The sequence below is a fragment of the Centroberyx gerrardi genome, chromosome 4 (genome assembly GCF_048128805.1).
Source record: "Centroberyx gerrardi isolate f3 chromosome 4, fCenGer3.hap1.cur.20231027, whole genome shotgun sequence".
Classification (NCBI taxonomy): Eukaryota; Metazoa; Chordata; class Actinopteri; order Beryciformes; family Berycidae; genus Centroberyx; species Centroberyx gerrardi.
In genome coordinates, this window is record NC_136000.1 from 701,621 (window position 1) to 721,194 (window position 19,574).

Genomic DNA, 19,574 nt, shown 5'->3' on the forward strand with positions numbered 1-19,574 from the left:
CCTGTTCCCAGCTGGATCCTCACAGTTCATCTCATCAGGTTTAAAAAACTGTCTTGAGTTTTAAAGATCTTCACTTTTAAGGACATTCTCAGTCTCTTTATTCTGTTCCAGCAGCTAATGTTACCCTGACCTTTGACCTCCTTACTGTTGTAATGAGGTGATGATTGTAATGTTGGTGATCTGGGACTTGAAGCTGATTCTACTGCTGACTTCATTGGAAGTCTGTCTGGATAAGAACCATTTGATGCCTTAACATGATTCTTCTGTTGGTCGACCAGGAGAATAAAGGATTTTAACGTTTTAACAGCCTGCAGCTCCGCAACACTGAACATCTTTTGGAGTGTTTTTTTAATCCAGTCTCTTCTCCTGTTCTAAGGCACCTGCATTATATTCTAAATAGACTTATCTTCTATAAAGAGTTCCAGTGTATTTTCAGTTCATTACAGGACACATTTTCTTTGGATTTATTTTATTTAAACTTCAACCTCATGATATGTTTTGACAGTTCACACCAACACAGCAGTGCTGCCCAGGCAGAGAAATGGAAACTGTACAGAGAATAAAACCAAGCTAGAAAATGTAAATGATCAGCTGAAGCACTTTGTTTTGACTGGAGCAGATCCAGAGTATCAAAAATAGATTCTTAGTCAGCCAATAAATAACAGCAACATTTCCTCATTTCTGGGCGGCTTCAGCCTCTAAAGGCTTTACAGACCGGTTTGGACGGATTATGTTAAATTCACTCACAGCTCGAGTCGAGCCTCCAGGTCATTACAGAGCGATGTGGTTTTAGTTCCTGAGACTCTGTTATGAAGTCAGAAGCTCTTTGGTTTGTCAGTGAGGTTCGAGTCGACTGGAACTCCTGAGCTGAATGAGAACATGAAGAATCGGACATGAAGCCCGTCAAGCTGCCGGTTCGGTTCGAGGCACTTGGAGATCGCCTTGCAAAAGCGATTGTAGGTTAATTTTTCCAGAAGAAGAAGAAGAAGAAGCAGCACCGCGGGCGGCTTCCTGCAGAAGGCGGTGGATCTACTGCAGGCCTCCGCAGAACGGCGAGGCGTCACCGGACTTCTGCTCCCAGTCCAGCTGGAACTGGTCGAACCGGTCGGACTGGCTCACACCGCCGATGTCTCTGTCGATGATCTCATTCACTGCAAGACACAGAACACAGATCAGACCAGCAGAACTACAATTTAAACTGTTTGTGTTCCAGACTCTGTGGCTACTTGTTCCCAAACTTCACCAAACACTTTCATCTTTTCCCCGACAGAACGACGGTCAGAAATCCTTCATGCTGCTTGGCGACCTGCAGACTGACTGACCGGCCGTCCAGAACAGAAACAGACTTCAGATGAAGGCTGCAGACTGACTGACCAGACTCAGACTGACTTCAGTGTTTAACTGGTGGCTGGATTCATTTCCCAGCCTGGTGCAACCAGCTGCTGGTGTGTTTTAGCCATCTGAGGGCGGCGCTGTCCTGGGATCAATACTGGGGGGATTCCAGAGAGGAGGCGAAGAAAAACGGGGCTTACTATGAAAATCCTGACTTGAGTTAACCAACAAATCAATCTGGAATTAATCGGTTCCACAAAGCCAACTTCCAGCTAACATAATCAGCAGTGATGGGACGATATTCTTCTCTCCTGGTACAATTCGATACGTGATCTGAGGTCAATAAAGAGATCAATAAAGGTTCAGTGTCAACAAAGTCTTGACTGTGCAGAATTCTGTTTATTTCTGACACACAAATCTTTCTAGCGATGCCATTGGCTGCTAGAATGTAAACAACAATTTAAAAATGTCATTACAAAGTGACAATAATATAATTTGGATGGAGAGCTTGTGAAACTGTGATGGTCAAGAGTCTCATTAGTGATTACTACAGCAGAATAACATGGAGCTGATATCACCATTCATGTTCCTGACAGCAGAATAACATGGAGCTGATATCACCATTCATGTTCCTGACAGCAGAATAACATGGAGCTGATATCACCATTCATGTTCCTGACAGCAGAATAACATGGAGCTGATATCACCATTCATGTTCCTGACAGCAGAATAACATGGAGCTGATATCACCATTCATGTTCCTGACAGCAGAATAACATGGAGCTGATATCACCATTCATGTTCCTGACACAACATACAGATTGACACATTTTGTACTGCGATAGATTGAATTTCAATATCTCGTCCCATCACTAGTAATCAGGTTAGTTCAAGTCTGATTTGATCAATCAACATAACTGCGTGTTCCCGATTTTAAAAACAGACCTGAGATGTCGAGCACAGATCACATCAGTTCACACAGAAGACAGAGACTGAAGGAGAGAGCTGCGATGTTGCCGAGCGCACAGCGCTCCATCACCGCTCTGCGCCTGTTTAGAAAACACTGTTGCAGAGGGGGCGGGGCTAATGCAGCAGCCACGCCTCCAGTGTGGGAGAGACCAAAGAAAATAATATATAACAAACTGTTCAGACAACTTTTTTTCCAAATTCTGGAGCTCAAATTAATGAAGTGCTGGGACTAAGCTGCCAGAGCCTGAACACAGGGACCAAGAACACAAACTAAAAGCTGTTTACAGTCTGAGACAAACTGTAGTTCCCCTCACAGCCATGAGAGGCAGCAGTCAGCCACAGACCACAGACTGCAGCTTTAAAACCTCTTCCTCCTGTAACCTCCATCAGTCTGATCCTGCATGATGTCTGTTATGAATTTACCTCATAAAGACTGAAGTCTGACACACAGCAGCCAGACTGAGTCCAGGTGGGTTTTGCTTTACATGAGTGAGACTGAAGAGTTTCTGCTTTGCCTCCAATACCTGACTCGGCTTGAGGAGACAGATCTGCTGTAAAGACTGGGCAGTAATTGGAGGGGACAAATTATTGTTATTATTATTATTGGTAGTTATAGTTCTAATGGGCAGTAGTAGACACTAGTAGTGTGAACTAATTTTGGAATCAGTTTGGATGTTTGCTGGACTGGATCTATCTGCAGAGCAACAAGCGGCTCCATCTCTGTTCAGTCTATTCATAACTCTGCTGTGAAACCTGAGACTGCTGCAGGAAACAGACCGCCGTGCTGCACCGCTACACACGCCTTCTTACAATAATACTAAACTAATAAAGCCATACAACTCAACTAATAATGAATATTAAAACTAAAAACTAATTTAAAACTTAAAACTTACAAATGATAAACAATAATAAACTAAAATAACACCAGTGAGTTCACTAGCTGTAGCAGTAGTAGAAGTAGTACTAGTAGTAGTAGTAGTAATGGTAGTAACAGTAGCAGTAGTAGTAGCAGTGGTAGTAGTAATGGTAGTAGTAGTAATGATAGTAGTAAGTAGCAGCATTAATAGTAGTAGTAGTAGTAATATTAGTAATATTAGCAGTAGTAGCAGTAGTAGTAATGGTAGTACCAGTAGTAGCAGTAGTATTATTAATAGTAACATTAATAGTATTATTATTAGAGTCAGTGATTTCACAGCAGCTGAGGTGTTTGTCTGGTTTAGTTGTAAACCAGTGAAAATCTTTAACAGTGTGTCTTATTTCTTCAGAGAGCATCATGTGACATCATGTGACATCATGTGACATCACGTGACATCATGTGACATCATCATCAGTGTGTGAGTCTGCTGGATGTTCAGCAGGTCGAACCCTCAGCTGCAGCAACAGGCTGCTGAGGGTCGGAGCGAGGCTGCAGGGCAGCTGCTGCCCCCCCGCTATAATTAACCCATATCAGAGAGACACAGGGGACTCACACACACACACACACACACACACACACACACACACACACACACACACGGCCCCAACATATAAATAACCAAGATCACAGAGTGTTAGTGTGTACACACACATGCACATACACACACCTAGCGAGGCCAGCAGCCATGCAGACAGAGACTGTGTGTGTGAGTGTGTGTGTGTGTGTGTGTGTGTGTGTGTGTGTGGTGACAGGACACTGGTCCACCACTGTGCTGTCTAGACAAACAGAGGTGACAGACTGAAACTGTGCTGAGATCAGATCAGAGCAGAGCTCCTGTCTGTCTGTGACAGACCTCTAACAAGACCAGAGAAGAAGAGGAACTTCAGCAGGAAACCAGCTCTGTAAAGTCAGTCCTGCATCACATCATGCAGTCATGAAGAATTCAAAGTTTCCACAGCCGGTGAGACAGTGGGAACACTGAGAATATCCTGAGATCCAGATTACAACCAGAACAGGAACCTCCTCTCCTGTCCAGCAGACAGACTGGAGAGTCACAACATTTACTGACCGGAGTCTCTGTCTCTGTTTTAGCAGCTAGAACAGACTCCAAATAACAGCTGGAGACCTGGAGAGAAGACTGAACCAGACACACACTGCTTTACAGCCAAATGAGTGAAAAACCACTGCTGGGTATTTCCCTCCACTAATACCACTACTACTACTACTACTACAGCTACTACTGCTACAGCTACTACTGCTATTACTACTGCTACTTCATGAGAAACACAAAAAAATCCTAAATATTGTTTTAAAAATTTTAAATTTCTAAAAACTTCTTACCGTCATCCAGGGTGATCTCCTGGAGGCCCGGCTCCTCCTCCTCCTGCTTGATGCTCAGAGCCTCCCCACCCTCCTGCTGGGGGTCAGAGGTCAGGAAGGCTCTGCTGGAGCCCAGGGAGGAGATCTGTTCCCTCCCAGGTCCACCACAGGAAATCTGCTCCCTCCCAGGTCCACCAGAGATCTGCTCCCTCCCAGGTCCACCAGAGATCTGCACCCTCCCAGGTCCACCAGAGATCTGCACCCTCCCAGGTCCACCAGAGATCTGCTCCCTCCCAGGTCCACCACAGGAGATCTGCTCCCTCCCAGGTCCACCACAGGAGATCTCCTCCCTCCCAGGTCCACCACAGGAGGTCTGAGGAGGCATGGAGGAGGTCCGAGGAGGAATTGAGGAGGTCTGATGTGGGATTGTGGAGGTGTGAGGAGAGAATGAGGAGATTTGAGGAGCCATTGAGGTCTGAGGAGGCATCGAGAAGGTCTGAGGAGGGACCAAGGAGGTCTGAGGAGGCATCGAGGAGGTCTGATGTGGGATTGTGGAGGTCTGAGAAGCCATTGAGGTCTGAGGAGGCATCGAGAAGGTCTGAGGAGGAATTGAGGAGGATTGATGTGGGAGTGTGGAGGTGTGAGGAAAGATTAAGGAGGTCTGAAGGGGGATCGGGGAGGTTCTTGGAGAGACTGAGGAGATCTGAGGAGGTGATGAAAACAGCTCAGGCTCCTGAGAGTCCAGCTGGAAGATCAGCCTGTGTTGTTCTGGTTGGCGGTTCGAGTCCGGCAGGGAGGAGCGGAGGCTGGGAGAGGGGAGCTGCTGCTGGAGGAGGAGAGGGAGGTTCTGGGAGGGAGGACCACAATGCACCGGGAGTCCGCAGGGATCGTAATAAGCCGTGTCCGGACAGAGGGCTCGCTGGCTGGAGGCCGGGCAGAAGACAGGTGCATTATGGGGGATGTAGTCCGGTTCCCAGCGCTCCTGCTTGACCAGCGGAGCTCCGGCGGCGGGGGGGAGGAGTCTGGGTCCGGTCAGGAAGGTGAAGCTGTGGTTCAGACTTCTTCTTCTCTTCCCGTTTGAAATGTAGAACTGGACCTGGACCGGACAGGTCGTCTTCTTATTGTAATACGGAGGAATCTCCACCACAACGCTGGACTGCAGGAACACAACACACATGGAGAAGATTTCTATGGTGCATCTCAACAACATGTGAACAGGTTTTCTGTGCATTCAGTTCCTCTATTGAGAGAGTGATGAGGGTGAGGAGCTACAGTGATGCACATGATCCATAATCCAGCTACTTACTCCGCTGCTCTTCTCTGGCACAATTTTAACATCGACTTCCCACTGTGATCTTCCATCTGAGGAGACATCAGTCACACAAAACATGTTGGTGAAGATATTCTTTATGTACTGCTTCCAAAACATAAGTGAGGCAGGTGTTCAGGCAGGATGAGGCTGTTTCCACCAGGAAACTCTCTACACAGCGCGGGCTTCTTCTCCCCTACAGAGGCTTTGTAGCCTGATCCTGTCACTATTCTGCTGCCACAACAACCCAGTTCCCCCACAGGGATAATTCATGTTTCATCTTATCCAATCTAATCTCATGTAAACGTATGTAATGTGATCTAAACTAATTTAAAGTAATCTTACCGGGCCCTTTCTCCATGAAGATGACCCTGGACTGTGTGGAGATGTTGGATCCGGTGATGATCATCTCCTCTCCTCCGGACACGCAGCAGCTGGCCGGGCTGAAGCTCTCCACCTGGGGAAGCTCCTGGGCCGAGCGCTGGGCTGCAACACAGCAGAGGAACCTTTACTCCTCGGGTCACTCCCCGTCCATCTACAGCCTCTCCCCAGGAGGCAGCAGCTCATCATTACATCATTACAGAGAAACCAGTCAGACAGGTGACTGTACAGGTGAAGTACGGACGCATCAGGTGACTCACAGCACTCGACGGGAACAGAAGCGGCCTGCAGACACAGCAGCCGGCCGCCCGGCTGCGGCACGCCGACCCGGAACACCACCCGCACCCGGGTGTTCTTACGCCCGATATCCGTCTCTCCCTTCTTCAGCTCGATGTCGGCGTTCCGCAGCTTCAGGATGCCGGCACAGTCGATACTGAGAGAGAGAGATGGAGAGGAAGACAATTAACTACTACTACTGTTACTACTACTACTACTACTGTTACTACTACTACTACTGTTACTACTACTACTACTACTACTACTGTTACTACTACTACTACTGTTACTACTACTACTACTACTACTACTGTTACTACTACTGTTACTACTACTAGTACTACTACTGTTACTACTACTACTACTACAGTTACTACTACTACTACTACTACTGTTACTACTACTACTACTACTACTACTGTTACTACTACTACTACTACTACTACTACTACTACTACTACTACTACTACTACTACTACTACTACTGTTACTACTACTACTACTACTGCTAATACTGCTTCTGTTACTACTGCTACTACTACTGCTTCTGTTACTACTATTACTACTACTACTACTACTACTACTACTACTGTTACTACTGTTACTACTACTACTACTACTGCTTCTGTTACTACTATTACTACTACTAATATATTCATGCACATTTGAATCAGTTCAGGTTCAGGTCTTCCCATAGACAACCAGTGTAGTATTGATCTATTCTACAATAAATATGTAATCAATAATACTGCATCACATCATATCAGAGGTAAACAACGCTGACTGGACCAGATCCAGTCTTAATAAAACCACGGTATCAGTCCCAGATAGATGAGATCAGTCCTGACACTGAAGCCTGGAGCGGTAGTGAAGCGTGTGTCACCTGGCGGCCATGTTGTTTTCTGGGAGCAGAGGGATCTCCAGGACCTTGGTGTTTCCCAGAAGCCTCTCCTGGCAGGCGGTGCTCACCGTCTTGCCCGTCACCCGGTGCACCTGGTAGAAGGAGTGAGGGCGGATGTAGCGGTCATCCGCCGTGCCGATGAACACCAGCAGGCTGAGCGGCTGCTCGCTGTATCCCAGCAGCTGCAGACAGGAGACACGGGACATTCAGACGGGAGACACGTGACGATCAGACGGGAGACACGTGAGACACGGGCCGATCAGACGGGAGACGGGAGACACGTGACGATCAGACGGGAGACACGTGAGACACGGGACGATCAGACGGGAGACACGTGACGATCAGACGGGAGACACGTGAGACACGGGCCGATCAGACGGGAGACACGTGACGATCAGACGGGAGACACGTGAGACACGGGCCGATCAGACGGGAGACACGTGAGACACGGAACGATCAGACGGGAGACACGTGACGATCAGACGGGAGACACGTGACAGGAGACACGTGACGATCAGACAGGAGACACGTGATGATCAGACGGGAGACACGTGACGATCAGACGGGAGACACGTGACAGGAGACACGTGACGATCAGACGGGAGACACGTGACAGGAGACACGTGACGATCAGACGGGAGACACGTGACGGGAGACACGTGACGGGAGACACGTGACGATCAGACGGGAGACACGTGACGGGAGACACGTGACGATCAGACGGGAGACACGTGACGATCAGACGGGAGACACGTGACGGGAGACACGTGACGATCAGACGGGAGACACGTGACGGGAGACACGTGACGATCAGACGGGAGGCACGTGACGATCAGACGGGAGACACGTGACGGGAGACACGTGATGATCAGACGGGAGACACGTGACGGGAGACACATGACGATCAGACGGGAGACACGTGACGATCAGACGGGAGACACGTGACGGGAGACACGTGATGATCAGACGGGAGACACATGACGCAAGACACGTGACGATCAGACGGGAGACATGTGACGATCAGACGGGAGACATGTGATGATCAGACGGGAGACACGTGACGATCAGACAGGAGACATGTGATGATCAGACGGGAGACACGTGACGGGAGACACGTGACGGGAGACACGTGACGGGAGACACGTGACGATCAGACGGGAGACACGTGACGATCAGACGGGAGACACGTGACGATCAGACGGGAGACACGTGACGGGAGACACGTGACGGGAGACACGTGACGATCAGACGGGAGACACGTGACGGGAGACACGTGACGATCAGACGGGAGACATGTGACGATCAGACGGGAGACACGTGACGATCGGACGGGAGACACGTGACGATCAGACGGGAGACACGTGACGGGAGACACGTCATGATCACATGACATCTCAGGTGTTCCTCACACTCTGCTCTGATTGTGATGAAACTTGGAGCGATGCTGCATCTTCACACTGTGATCCAGCGTTTAAAAACTGTACACTGATCGGCCTGATGGGGGCGCTGTAATTAAAGGTAAAAATGTGAAACTCAAACTCAATCTCGGACTCCATTAGTCCGATTATGACGAAACTTAGAAGGAAGATGCTTGTCGGCACTCTGTTCTGCCGTTTTTTAGCTTTTTTATACCATACACTATTTTCATTAATTCATTTTTTTGTGTCAGTATGTTCTGCTGCTATTATTTTACACAGCCTCATGATGCTCATAGATGCTCTTATATATATATATATAAACTCTGTAATTGTCAGTTATGTTGTCAGTATTGTGTGTAACACTTCCATTTGTCTGATTTTTGACCAAACCTGGAGGCAAGAAGCCTCTTCTCTCTGTTCTGTTTAACAGTATGACTCTGTTTGGCGCTACAATTAAATGTCAAAAGTTTTAACTGAAATGTGATATTTCAGACACCGCTGCTCCCGTTGTGACACATTTGGCAGGATGATGCATTTTGACACTGTGATTTGGTGTTTGCAGAAATGACACTAATTGTCCTGACGGGGCGTTGTAACTAAAGGTCAAAAATTCAAACTTTTTAAGGCTCCATTTTGCTGAAACCTGGAGGGACGATGCATCTTGTTCCCGATTGGCCCAGGGCCTGCCTGCATCATTCATGGGGGACGACATGTTTACAGGGAACTTTATAAAGTTCCCTAGGCCAAAAAAATAATAACAAAAAATAAACATTTTTTAGAAAGACAAATGAATAAAGGATTTCAGTCTGTCCTGAGCAGCAGCAGTTTGTCTCCCTGCTGCTCGCACCAGAATAACCTGCTGGTGTGAGTTTCATCTGAGGCCTCGATCCAGATCCTCTCTGCTGGAGAGCTGCTGCTGCCAGAAATACCAGGCAGGACACACTGAACCGCCTGCCTGTCTGCCTGCCTGTCTGTCTGTCTGTCTGTCTGCCTGTCTGTCTGCCTGTCTGTCTGTCTGTCTGTCTGCCTGCCTGTCTGTCTGTCTGTCTGCCTGTCTGCCTGTCTGTCTGCCTGTCTGTCTGCCTGTCTGTCTGTCTGTCTGTCTGCCTGCCTGTCTGTCTGTCTGTCTGCCTGTCTGCCTGTCTGTCTGCCTGTCTGTCTGCCTGTCTGTCTGTCTGTCTGTCTGTCTGCCTGTCTGTCTGCCTGTCTGTCTGTCTGTCTGTCTGCCTGCCTGTCTGTCTGTCTGTCTGCCTGTCTGCCTGTCTGTCTGCCTGTCTGTCTGCCTGTCTGCCTGTCTGCCTGTCTGTCTGCCTGTCTGTCTGTCTGTCTGTCTGTCTGTCTGCCTGTCTGCCTGTCTGTCTGTCTGCCTGTCTCTCTGTCTGTCTGTCTGTCTGTCTCTCTGTCTGCCTGTCTGTCTGTCTGTCTGTCTGTCTCTCTGTCTGTCTGTCTGTCTGTCTCTCTGTCTGCCTGCCTGCTTGTCTGTCTGTCTGTCTGTCTCTCTGTCTGCCTGTCTGTCTGTCTGTCTGTCTGTCTCTCTGTCTGTCTGTCTGTCTGTCTGTCTCTCTGTCTGCCTGCCTGCTTGTCTGTCTGCCTGTCTGCCTGCCTGTCTGTCTGTCTGTGAACTCTTCCCTCCCTGCACACGTTACATTCAGATGAAACTCGATGGCTGAACACAGTGTGGAGCTTCAGTTACTGCAGAGTTTGACTGATGGGGATTTTTGACGACCAATACCAATATTTTTAGAATCAAGTCAATTTTATCTGCCAATAATCAATCTCTTGAAAGGGAAAGAATTCAGTTACTCTTGGAGGCTGATGGATGCTCTTCAAGGAAAACTTTTATTGATGCAACAAAAACCAACGTGTTTTTCTTGAAGAGCTTCAATCAGCCTCCAACAGGAACTGAATTTATTCCTTTTCTAGTTGGTTCCAGTTCAAGCACTTTGGTTTAAAGATGAAGTTGCAACAGTTTTCTTCTAATAATCAATCTCTTAAAATTTGACCATTTTCAAGCCAAAAAAATCCAACTATTCAGTGTCCAGTGTTTCCCCTACAATTTAACTCTTGTCCGGGTGAAAAGCCTCTAAAAAAGACACTAAAACTCTCCACTGAAACAGAATAATGAAATCCGTGTTGCTGCTTCATGCTGTGTGCACCAATAAAGAAGCGAAAAGTCAGAATTGTATCGTGGGATTTTTTTCTCCGTTTTGGAAGAGACTGAACCATCAGAAACTGTTCAGCTGATCTAACCAGAGTCCCACTGAGATCTGAAGTCTTTCATCAGGAGAGACTTGACCGACAAACAGCATCAAGTCAAAGATGAAACCTGACAGACTAGAGCTGAAACGATTAGTTGACTGATTAGTTGATCAACAGAAAACTAATCAAGTAAAAAACACCAAATATTTTCTGGTTCCAGCTTCTCATATTTGCTGCTTTTCTGTTTCATCTCTTTATTAAATGAATCCTTTGTGTTTTTTGTCTGCTGGTCAGAAACCTGAAGAATCACTTGTCATTATTGTTGATATTTTATAGACTAAATTAATAATCAATAGATTATTTGCTAAAGAAAATAATCGTTAGTTGCAGCACTATTACAGACAAACAACATACAACATACATACATCCATGTGTACGACGCAATTAAAGTCACATAAAGTTAAGTGAAAGTCCAAAGCCACAGTGAAGTCCGATTGGCTCTTGTTCCCAGTTCAGACTGCGGTTACCTTGACGACCGGGTGTCCTCCAGCAGCAGCCTTGATGGAGCCCCGGCTGCCCTCCGTCTCGTAGTGCGCCCGGTGGTGGGACCTGGGCTGGACCTCCACCTGCAGCTCCCAGCGCTCGAACCGGCTGGGCAGGGGCCAGTCCGCCGGGGGGGGGGACGACGGCCTGGCGGGGGACACCAGCCACGTATTGATCACATACCAAACCGATCACATAGGATTCCTTAGAGGGGTGGTTCTCAAAGAGGGGTCCGGGGACCTCCAGGGGTCCCCAGAAAAATGAGGAATAGTTTACTTTCATTATAATTTAATTCCTTAGAAATGACTAGATAGAGGAAGTGTAAGAAAGACTGTTATGTTGTGATCAAAGGCTTCACTCTGGTATCTGCCCACGCACAGTTAGACAGTTCAGTACTGAACCAACAGCAATCATCACATACGAGTTTTTGTGACAAACTCTTATCAGATGGGCATCAGTGGTGTAACGGGGTCTGGAGCTGCTCTCTTACAGAATAATAATAATGTGGTCCAGTGCAGCTCAGTGGGAACAGAACAGCCAGCAGGACGGTTCTGTTCCCAAAACTCTTCACTCTTGGTTCTGTAAGTTTGTGATAAAAACCTCCAACAAACAGCAGAAGCAAACCAGACCGGACTGATACAAATAACCAAGTGTCTGATTTACGTCATCGATCACTGTGATTTATATAACTGCATGATGAAAATACACAAACACGCTCTGCTCCTTATGTATTTGAGAATTAACATATTTAAGAGTGATAATAACTAACTAGTCGGTAATGAAACATCATAAACCAGAATACTGAGTCATCACTCAGATCCTCCACCCACCTGAACAGAGGCGGGTTGCCAGGTTTGGGTTTGTTCCAGCTGAAGTGTGCAGGAACAGGCAGGAAGAGCTCTGCCAGGCCGTCCCGCTCGCCTCGCTCCTCGCCGGGACAATCCAGGAAGTTCCTCAGGTCCGTGAGCTTGTCCGGCGGGCCGCCCGCCGTCCGCCTGGTCTTGGACGGGACGTCCGGCTCCTGCCGGCCAAACCCCAGCAGGGACCCCAGGGTGCCGGCGGGGCTTCCCGCCCAGGTGTCGTCCGTCACGCTGCCCCGCGGCGAGGCGCCCGGCGTGGGGCTGGGCGAGCGGTGAGGCGAGGGCGAGCGGGCGGGGCGGTCGGCGCCGGAGTGACGTCTCTTCCCGCAGGGGGACGTCGGTCTGGACGAAGACCTGGAGGGGAACACAGACATTCAAAGAGATTCTATCGAAGATTCTCTAAAGGAAAAATCCTCAGTTCAGATCTGATCAGTCTGATCAGATCTGAACTGACTGTTACTGCAGAGGAGAGAAACAAGAGGATCAATAGCAAATTAAATGTTGCATCTTTTGTTCTGTTTAAAAGAAAAAGAGCAGAATAAAAATCAACAGTGTGAATCGATAAGATAATGTGTTTCTATCTGCTTGGTTCTGGACACCTGGTTAGTTCTGAGCGTACCTGGAGGCGGGACGGGGGTTCAGCCAGCTCTCCTCGGTGATGCTGGTGCGGGGGGAGGGGCAGGGGGAGGGGCATGGCGACTGGCGGGGCGACTGGCCGGGCGACTGGCCGGGCGACAGCGCCTGGCTGAAGGCCAGAGGGTACTGGTACTGCTGCTGCCAGAGCTCCACCCCGAAGGCCCCGCCCCCGCAGCCCGGCGAGGGGAGGGGCTCCGCCCCGTAGGCCCCGCCCCCGAAGCCCGGGGAGTGCAGCGGCGAGGGGAGGGGCGAGCCCAGGGTGAAGCGGGCGGCGGCCTCGTTCAGCTCGCCCTCCACGTCGTCGTAGACGTGGGAGAACGACTCGCAGGACGACAGGTCGGACAGCCAGCTGCGGGACGACAGGCTGCTGCAGGGGCTGAGGCTGAGCGCCGCGTCCCGGCAGCCGCCGTCCAGCGGCAGGTACAGCTGGTCTCTGCTCCAGGACGCCTCCGCCCCGCCGCCCCCCAACACATCCTGACCGCCGCCCGCCTCCTGGCTGTGAGGGGCGATGGAGGTGATCTGGATGCTGGGACAGTCAAACGCCCCGGTGTTCCACAGGGAGCCGTACTGGGGCCCCGGGGCGGGGGGGGCGGCGGCCTGGGGGCAGTGCGGGGGGGCGGGGCATGGAGGCGGGCAGGGCGCCTCCTGGCTGAAGGCCTGGTGGAGCAGAGCGGAGGAGGGAGGCGGCCTCACATCATCTGGACCTGAGGGAGAACAAACAAAACAATAAGCAAATTATGATGCTTGATGATTTGCAATGCAAACAGTCAGCTGATCATCTGTCACCTGACAGCTGAGGCAGGAACCAATCAGATCAAACTAACATGCTGATGTCATTCATTTTGTTCACCAGGCTTCACAGCATCTGCCATAAAGTCCATTATTTTTACTATGAAGTTGTTTTTGCCGTCTGTCCTCATCTTTTCATCATGTGCTGTCTTCTCGTTTTACATGTTTTCATTTGTTTTGAGTTTGATTTTATGATTGTAAACACTTTGTGTTATACAAACAATGTCAAATTATTATTATTATTATTAGCAGTAGTAGTAGTAATAGTAGTAGTAGTAGTAGTACTGGCAGTAGTAGCAGTAATAACACTACAGTACTACAGCAGCAGTAGTGTGTTCTGCACTAATCATGGTGACAGATTATCTGCAACAGCTCAGTGAGTTCATTCACACAGCTGCAGCACCGCAACCTACTATTAATACACACACACACACACACACACACACACACACACCCCTACACACACACACACACACACACACCTACACACACACACACACACCCCTACACACACACACACACACACACACACACACACACACACACACACACACACACCACATGCAAAACGGCATCAGAGGTCTGACTGTTCTGCTCGACGCCTCCAGTCTTTACTTCGTATCAAAATCCATGAATGTAATGAATATAAATAAATGTGATGTGATGCAACAACAGTTGCCCCTCGGGGGAGGGGGGGGGGGGGGGGGTGTAGGTGGGGTGCAGCGCCAACCGCCAGCTGGGGGAGTCTGAGCGGTTACAAAAGCAGGAAGTAAAAGCTGCTGGCAGACAGACAGGCTGGGTGGCTCGCTGCCTGTCTGTCTGTCTGCCTGCCTGCCTGTCTGCCTGTCTGCCTGCCTGCCTGCCTGCCTGCCTGTCTGTCTGTCTGCCTGTCTGTCTGTCTGCCTGCCTGTCTGCCTGTCTGCCTGCCTGCCTGTCTGTCTGTCTGTCTGCCTGCCTGTCTGTCTGCCTGCCTGCCTGCCTGTCTGTCTGTCTGCCTGCCTGCCTGTCTGTCTGCTCTGCAGGATCTGTACAGAACCCTTCCCATGCTGAATATCTATCTGAACAGTCCTGGTTGCTACAGAATGGACTGGTTGAGTTTCGTCGTCCCGCTTCAGTTCCTTCACAGTATTTTGCCTTTTGTCTGTCGTAACATTCTGCTGAACTGAACTGATGTCAGCCTGCAGACCAGACTGAGGCAGACCAGACTGAAGCAGACCAGACTGAGGCAGACCAGACTGAGGCAGACCAGACTGAGGCAGACCAGACTGAGGCAGACCAGACTGAGGCAGACCAGACTGAAGCAGATCAGACTGAGGCAGACCAGACTGAGGCAGACCAGACTGAGGCAGACCAGACTGAGGCAGACCAGACTGAAGCAGACCAGACTGAGGCAGACCAGACTGAAGCAGACCAGACTGAAGCAGATCAGACTGAGGCAGACCAGACTGAGGCAGACCAGACTGAGCCAGACCAGACTGAGGCAGATCACCAGTCACTCTTCCTCTCACACTATGTAGAGTCAGATAAGCAGAAACACTGCAACACCTTACATGATCAAGACAGAAAAAACTTTAATTTGTGTTTTATTTCCCTAAAAAGACCAAACTTTATAGGAGTCACATCAGTTGGATGTGACTTACTGTCATGTGCCCTAACAGAAAACCACTGTGATATTCCTATAGGGACTAACAAAGTACCTGCTGGTACTTCATGGTGTTTTTAATCTCCTGTATCCCTGTAATATTCCTCTGGGGACTTGAAGTTTCTGGATGTTTGTCATACAGATTCACCAGCCTGACCAGGAGGTTCAGTCAGTTTATACGTGAATCAAGACCTGAGGCTGCTGAGTGGCTTTGGATATTTGGAGATGAAGTACTGAGACAGGATGGTGATAAAGAGCTGCAGAGCATGAATACATGAACCTGAACTTTAACTTATGTGTAAAACATCTGTCCAGAAACAGCCCAGCTCCTGTCATGGCTGGTGGCCTGCTACATTGTCACCATGAAATTACACCAATATTAACTGACATCAAATGACAACTTGTCCAACAATAATCAATACTAATCAATACTAATCAATTCTTCAAAGACACTGTCCAGTCTTCTGTGGGTTTTCAGGAAGCTGATTTATTCACTTCAACCACCTCATTCACACTGAAAAGTTCACTTCAAATTAATGACAGTTGTATCAGATGTGTCAAGTTAGCCAAAATAAGCTAAGCGACTTCCGGTCACAGCTTTCAAAATAAAACCCTTGACGACTAACCGACTGCAATGCTGGAGTACAGAAGGGGAAAATTAGTGAAAATGTTATTTGTTTTTATGTTATTATAATTTTGATAATTTCTTAATCGTTTTAATCATTTATCAGTACAAATACCAAACATTTTCTGTTCTCTGTTCCATCTCATTATTAAATGAATCCTTGTTTCTGTCTGCTGGTCAGACTGAGGAGGAGTCTGAAGAATCACTTTGGACTCTGAACTGTGATGGACATCTGTCATGTCATTATTTTTGATATTTTATAGACCAAATGATTAATCGATTAATCGAAAATATAATCGAAAGTGAAAATAATCGTTAGTTACAGCCCTGATACACTTTGCCATACTTGTCATATATTTTTCTATTTTATTTTGAACGCAAAGTCGCTGAGCTTCCTGTATCACGCATGCTAACTCCCGCTAGCTTGACGCAGCGGACAGTCTCAGCTAATGTCGCTAACACGAACCGACCTGCAGTCTGCCGGCCGTCTTCCTCAAAGACCAGAGTGAAGTCCAGCTCCTCCGTCCAGTTTACTGCGGACATCGAACTGGAGACACGGACTGTCCTCGGTGTCTGTCGTTAACCCGACCTGTCTGTCTTCAACACGACCTGTCTGTCTTCAGTCCGACCCGTCTGTCTTCACACGGACCCGTCTCACTTCCATCCGACAGAAAGCTCAACTGTCTCAACCAGGAACAACAAGTCGCCTATTCCGCAGTAAAAGTTATAAACGGCAGCGACGCGGTGAAGAAACGCGTCTCTGCGGTCTGCTCCCGCACAGTAAACATCCCATAATATAATATTTTACTGTTGTGCTCGATGTTTCTGTTCGGCCGCGGCGAGTTTTACTGTAACTTCCAGGTTGATCCTCATGCTGCGTTCAGGGTCTCGTCGTAAAGTCCCCCTTCAGAAGTTTGTGGCGCATTCAAGCGCTTTTAGTGGGAAATAACTAAAAACATCCTGCAGCAAAAGTAAACCCAGTTTGTATTTTAGAAATCAAGCGGCGCGGAGCTACGGAAAGAAATGCATCAGGAGCGTCACTGAGGGAATTTAATTTATTTATTATTCTGTGTTTGTATTGGAAGTTCTGCTAAGTTTTGTACTGAAATGTTCTGAATACGAATTTTGTACTCAATGAAAATTATTATTATTATATTATTATACCACACAATGGGTAATTACACGTCACTTTAACTGTTAGTTGTTAATATGTCATTACCGTTTCCCAGTTGTATTCATTATTCACTGTATCCCGGCATTATACCGTTTCCCGCTGTATTTACAACGTTCAGTCTTTCCTGTGCGCTCACCGTGATTTCCACATTTCCCAGAGCACGTGAAGGCAGCATCAGCCAGACCCAGTGATGACGTCAGCAGCAGGGTGTCTGCTAGTCTCCAGGTTCAGTTTAAGACTTTTCAAAACCAGTTAACATGAAATATGAGACTAACTTTAGGTTTTAAAATAAACATAAAAATGAAACCAACCACGTCCTTTCAGAATAAAAGCCTGCAGGACTTGGCTGACTTCTCACTGGAAAAGCTTCACAAAAACTAACTACAGTAATCCTGTAATGTTAGGATATTATGCAAATATAATAACAAACCTATAAGCTTCTATAGGAATTCACACCAATATTCTAGTGATACCATAGGAGGAAATAAAATCTTATAAATTACAGTAAAGCCACTATAAACTCACTGCTGAGCACCAGACTCACTGTAAGTCTTGGTAAGAACATTAGTGATATCCCGAATTTCCCCAAGGGGATTAATAAAGTGATATCTTATATAAACCATTACATTTTAAGAACTCTAAAAGTGCATTTACTCAAATCTTTTTATTGATTTTGCACCAGTGTTGTAGACAACAAACAGTGACATATCCAAGATGTATGAGTGCTGCTTTCTGATTTGACAGACAAGACATATAAGCAATATGCAAGACATTTAAACAATAACAAGGACATGAACCAACCCTCAGTTCTATCAGCTCCTACCCAACCTTCACATACTCATTAACCCTTCCCACCCAAATTCCCAAATTCCTCCCACTGGCTATGGGAAAGTAAATATTAAGAGGGGGAAAAAAAAGCGGGGGGGTGGGGGGGGCAGTGCAGCATCTACTTGTCATCCAGGTGAGTGGTAGCCTTGTTCAGATACTCATTAAAGGGCTTCCAGGTCTTGTCAAAGGATTTACTGGAGTCTGTAAGTGAAAATCTAATCTTTTCAAGTTTGATGTGATTTAGGATCTTGAGCCAACTGTTGTGTGAGGGGGGAAGAGCATGCTTCCACTTAAATAAAATGAGGCGCCTAGCTAGTAGAGTTGTAAAGGCCAAAACACGCCGCTCTATCGATGGGAAATTGGGTGCTGCAGGTGGTGGGACTCCAGTGGGCCGTGAGAAGTTCAGGGTTAAGGTTCATACCGAAGAGTCCCAAGTGAGTTAAAGATTTGACGCCAGAAATCTGTTAAATTTGGACAGGACCAGAACATGTGGGTATGGTTAGCAGGTGACTGTTCGCACCTATTGCAAATATCACTGGTATCCGGATACATTTTCGCCAGTCGGGCATTTGTATAGTGTACTCTGAAAAGAACTTACACTGCAATAAGCCATGTCTAGCACACACAGAAGCTGAGTGGACTAGATCAAGGATTTGGTCCCACTGGTTGTCAGGTATTGGCACACCAATTTCCTGCTCCCAAATCTGCTTCAGATGGGTTGTCAGATCAGAGTTAAGGGAGTCAATGGAGTCATAAATTATGGAGATGGAGCGTTTCTGGACCGGATCCAAAGCGAGAAGAGAATCAATCGGGGACCCAGGCGGGTGATTAGGGAAATGGGGGTAATTGGATTTAATGAAATGTCTGACTTGAAGGAAACGAAAAAAGTGGAATTTGGGCAGGTCAAGCCTAGTTGAGAGCTCTGTGAAATCAGTGAAGATTCCTTCCTTATAGAAATCTTTGATACCAAGTAAGCCCTCGTCACGCCAGATACGAAAAGTGGGGTCGGAGGAAGAGGGTGGGAATAAATGATTTTTAAAAACCGGGGCTAAAGTAGAGGGTTTGTCCAGTCCGAAATGTTTACGGAATTGTATCCAGATCTTAATTGACTTGGTAACAACTGGGTTTTGGGAAATATTATGAATTTTAAGGGGAAGTTGTGCAGTAATGAGAGACTGGAGGGAGAGCTTTGATGACAGTAGTTCCATTTGGGCCCATGAAGGACATATCTCGGCCCTGCTATCGATCCAATAACATAACTTGTCAATGTTGCATGCCCAGTAGTACTGAATACAGTCGGGTGGTGCCAGACCGCCTGACTTTTGGGGGAGTTGTAGAATAGCTTTCTTAATGCGTGGTTTATTAGCCCATAGAAACGAGGATACCATCTGATCTAGCTGACGGAAAAAAGACTTTCTCATAAAAATGGGAATGTGTTGGAACAGGTATAGAAATT

At 47.6% G+C, this 19,574-nt stretch overlaps 1 protein-coding gene across 1 annotated transcript; it reads right to left on the reverse strand.

Annotated features, from left to right (window-relative positions):
* Positions 1 to 437: 437 nt before the first annotated feature.
* LOC139911545 (nuclear factor of activated T-cells, cytoplasmic 3-like) lies at positions 438 to 16,846 on the reverse strand. Its single transcript, XM_071899099.2, has 10 exons — positions 16,587 to 16,846; positions 13,044 to 13,764; positions 12,395 to 12,778; positions 11,549 to 11,711; positions 7,387 to 7,586; positions 6,488 to 6,660; positions 6,192 to 6,332; positions 5,844 to 5,899; positions 4,559 to 5,693; positions 438 to 1,151 (listed from the first exon to the last, which is right to left on the reverse strand). The coding sequence occupies exons 1-10, from the start codon at positions 16,657 to 16,659 to the stop codon at positions 1,030 to 1,032; spliced, it is 3,168 nt and encodes a 1,055-aa protein (XP_071755200.2). The 5' UTR covers positions 16,660 to 16,846; the 3' UTR covers positions 438 to 1,029.
* Between the last annotated feature and the right edge of the window lie 2,728 nt (positions 16,847 to 19,574).